Source organism: Rosa rugosa, chromosome 7 (genome assembly GCF_958449725.1).
Source record: "Rosa rugosa chromosome 7, drRosRugo1.1, whole genome shotgun sequence".
NCBI classification, from domain to species: domain Eukaryota; kingdom Viridiplantae; phylum Streptophyta; class Magnoliopsida; order Rosales; family Rosaceae; genus Rosa; species Rosa rugosa.
The window spans coordinates 38,467,489-38,471,857 of NC_084826.1; the positions used below are offsets into that span (position 1 = coordinate 38,467,489).

Sequence of the window (4,369 nt, forward strand, 5' to 3'; positions counted from 1 at the left end):
CACGCTGGTCACATGTCGCGCTGTTGTCCACTCGAAATGCTGCTTATGCTAAACTCCTCACCCAGATTATCCGTCTACGGGCTCACTACCCTGACCATCCTATTAAGTCAATTCGACTTGATAATGCTGGGGAGTTTACATCGAAAACTTTCGATGACTATTGCATGTCACTGGGGATTGATGTAGAGCATCCAGTTCCCCATGTTCATACCCAAAATGGTCTCGCGGAAGCCACTATCAAACGACTACAGATGATAGCACGGACATTGGTTATGCGCACCAGTCTCCCTAATTCTGCTTGGGGATGTGCAATATTGCATGTAGCAATGCTAATTCGTCTATGACCCACTGCCACCCAACCTTATTCTGCGTTACAGCTAGTGATTGGGTACGATCCTGATATCTCGCACTTAAGCATCTTTGGGTGTGCCATTTATGTGCCTATTACGCCGCCACAGCGTACTAAGATGGGTCCACAACGACGAATGGGCATCTATGTTGGCTATGAATCTCCAACGATTATCCGCTATCTTGAACCCTTGACAGGCGATCTCTTTACCGCTAGATTTGCGGATTTTCACTTTGATGAGACAGTCTTCCCATCGTTAGGGGGAGATAAGAACACAAATGTTCAACAGGAACGACAGGAATTGTCGTGGTCTGTCCCCACTATGTCTCATCTCGATCCTCGTACCAGCACAGTCCGAACTTGAAGTGCGACGAATAATCGAGCTTCAGAACGTAGCAGATACTCTGCCTGCTATACCAATAGCTAACATATTGCACCTGGGGGCATGACCTCTCTTCCCACTATAATATCCTGGGGCACTTCAAGTATAGTCAATTTCCCACTTAAATTGCGTAACCAGAAGACAATTTCACACCATAAATGTAGACTTTATACGATCGATCTCCCCCTCAGTTGCTTGTATCAGGGACTCATTGATCTCAAGTATGATGTATGAGATGAATGTAATGAGCAAGCAAAGTTATTAACTATCAAAGAGAGTTTTTCCAGAAAATAGTTTGTGAAGACCATGCAACACACAATGAACAACAACTAGATCAAAAACTAAAACCAGTTTCAAAACCTTTTATAGGAGTACAAAACTCCCCCTTTCTCAAATCTCTTTGATCACAGAACAAGATAAACAAGGAAAGATTTTCAAAACAGATCTTGATATGTAATCAATCTTCACTAACTATGTGCAATCACAATCTTTATCCGATATGAGTTTTGAAAATACTTTCAATACAGATAAGATCTCCAAATCAATTTAAATAAAAGCATAGCAATCTAGACCCATGATCCATGTAGATATAAATGAAATGAAAACTACCTTTATCAAGAGTAATGCATACACTAGTAAGATACAGTATAGGCAATTGCCATATTATTTTTATAGTAGATGCCAATGGTATTAGTCTTTCTTCAAAGTAGGCATACTCAATGTAAGTGTGATGTCTAGGAAGGTTTTGAGATCAGTGGTACTTAAGTGAGCCTCGCTCCACCGACATCTCTCTACTCACCTAGTCACGTTTGCATTGGAATTACCGAAAGAAGTTAGACGACTACCATTGTTTTGCATTAGCTAGTTTATTGGATTAGATTTCCTTTGGTCAAAGAAACAATGATGTAATTCCGTTTGGCTTATTAATAAAAGTTGAGTTCTTTTTCTTTATGACTCCTTTTTAATTACGAGCTTTTCTTTTAGGAATGGATTCTGGAGAACTACAATGTCTCGCGGATAGTGCGACTACGCACACCATTCTATGCCATAGCACTATGCCAAAAAGGCCTTCAGACGACAGAACAGTTCTGTCGTCTGAATGAACCAAAATATGTCGTCTAGTACGGTGTCGTGTCTTGGGAGTATCAGACGATAGAACACTTCTGTCGTCTGATTTTTCAGACGACAGAACTTGGGGGTATTAGACGACAGAACACTTCTGTCGTCTGAAAAAATCAGACGACATAAACAAATAAAAATCTTGTGTCGTCTGATGAGTTTTGCATTTCAGGACCATTGCGATATGTATCTTTAAACGTAATCACACAACAGTTTTGTGTTGTATGAGAAACAAAACAACTACGTGTGAAGCATATTTGCAAGACATATTTCTGTCGTCTGAGGTTATTAACATGACAAATATTTGTGGTCTGAATATCAAAGGGACTGTTGTTTTTCCATTCAGACTACAATTTTCTGTTGTATGAACGCCAAAAAGACAATACACTTCTAATTGATTTTTGTGTTGTTTGTGTGCAGTTGCAACCACACATTTTGGTGTGCTTTTGTTGTAGCTTGCAATTTGAGATAACACATATTAGTTGTCCCCCGTTACAATTGGTATGCATACATTCTGGAAACTAAAATTGCCCATTCATGAAAGTACGAAACCATAAAATCTACATCCAAAATCATTCATTACAATTTCCATTAATCCACCATTGTCTCATGTACACAAACCTAATCATGAATATCAATTCAAAATGACCCATATCTACTAATCTGGACATGCAGACAAGTCCAAATGCTCAAAGAAGGAAGAATTTCTACTAGACACAAGTTAATAAAAGAACTAGCTAGCCATACTGCTGTACCAGTTTCACAATCTGATCATGAATGGAATCACCCGAATCATAGAAGTGGTCATCGAAGACGGAAGGTATTCCGGGGTGCGTGAGTATATATGCATAACCCTGCAGATAATATGCACATAGAATGAAGTTATATCCTTGTTTTGCTGGATCAGATATCATGCAACCAAGGACAAAGCAGTTTAGCAGAATAATAAACAAAATAGCAAAACATCAAGCCACATTACTCAAGTGTCCTTACCAAAGAAAAGAAAAGAAAAAAGCTTACCAAAGCATGATTAAATTTGTCTTTGCTATTGTGGGCATCCATGAAAATGATAGCCAGTAAATAAGGATCCATTTTCTTACAGCAAGCCAGCACAAAGAGCAAAATGATGTCTTACAGCCCTTTGAAGCAAATCAGAGAATAGATTAGAGAACATATTAGCTTGCAAGAAAACAACAATAACCTTCAAACGACGAGCCCAATTAGAGCAAGAACATAGCAAGAAACAAGATGATACCTCATGACTAACAAACTAACTAGAAGCAAAATCTTGACATCGATTATATTTCAAACAAACATCTTTCATGGCTTTACGTGTTCCCTTATAAGAAAAGAATAAAATAAAAAATTTAAAAGCTTTCAAACACCATAGTAAGAATGCTAAAATAAAGCAACAAGTGCATATTGACCGAGAGTTGACTCTACTAGATCTGCTTTATTCCCAGCTAGTGCCATGACCAATCAGATATATTCATGTGTAGCCATGTTTACTACCCATGCATATAATCACCAGTCCGTATGTCATTGATAGAAAAGTAGCCATCCTCGTCTGTTGTTGTCCAAAATTGATAGTCCTGGAAATAAGTAACTAACTATGAGATTAGGAGGAAATTAAAGTAAATTTGCGAATATGCATGTTGATCTATCAAATGGAAGAACATATAGATCGATATGCCATTTCTCTCACTTCCAATTTATTTATCAAGATAATTCACTTTTCAATTACTAATGCATTTTGAAGTGAGAATTACATCAATCTAGACTTCAACTTAATACAAGAATCCATAGGTTAATGATTTTGACTGATAGTTTGTCAAATTAACACATCCTTCGGCAGAAAGTTAAGAATATGTTAAAATTATGCAGTCCAAAATTCAGTCACCTTGCACTCTCTTTGCCATGACCCAACGTCTCCTGGCGGGGCTAACCCGACATATGCACCATTGGCTGATATATAATCATCGCTAATATATCTAGATATGTCAAAATTATCAGAATAACATAGATATCATCATATCAAAGATAATTACTTATACTTCAAAATAATAGTAGTAAGAAAATTAAACATCGACCTGAACAACAAATGAGCAGGATGTGAGCCCCCGAAAATTTTGTTTAATTTTTAGAATGTAATTTTTCGCCAATAAGATTTTTCCGCAAGGTAATTTAAGTGAAGGAATTTATTTTGGAAATTATTTTGGTATCGAGACCACCTATTGGGCCGACAATTTAAGTTTGGGCCAAAGTCCTTTCATTTGGGCCTAGAAGGTACTAAAGTTCATTGCAGCAAAAAGATCGCCGAAGCAAATTTGAAAGGAGAACATTTTAACTTTGTACTTTTTCTTGTTATTTTAATTTGTCGTATAACGTATGAAATTACGTATTCGTAAGGTACGAATGTATTCGAGATCAGATTAAGATTATGAGGCCATTAAAAGGATTAAGAAATTAGAGAAAATCCAATCTGGGTCTAGAAAAGTATTTTTTTTTAAGTATCGAGG

The 4,369-nt window shown here is 37.1% G+C and overlaps 1 protein-coding gene across 2 annotated transcripts in view; it reads right to left on the reverse strand.

The window, feature by feature from the left end:
- Positions 1 to 2,397: 2,397 nt before the first annotated feature.
- Positions 2,398 to 4,369, reverse strand: part of LOC133722477 (probable rhamnogalacturonate lyase B) — a 5,775-nt gene continuing 3,803 nt past the window's right edge. The window contains exons 1-4 of one of the 2 annotated variants that reach the window (XR_009852764.1): positions 3,751 to 3,890; positions 3,106 to 3,442; positions 2,871 to 2,989; positions 2,407 to 2,704 (exon numbers count right to left, since the gene is read on the reverse strand). Coding sequence is in view for 1 of the 2 variants with exons in the window: in XM_062149368.1 (XP_062005352.1) it covers positions 3,359 to 3,442; positions 3,751 to 3,841 (175 nt within the window). In the remaining variant the exon portion in view is untranslated. Of the gene's footprint in view, positions 2,705 to 2,870; positions 3,443 to 3,750; positions 3,891 to 4,369 lie in introns of those variants that run through there. The other variant, XM_062149368.1, reaches the window with a different exon arrangement.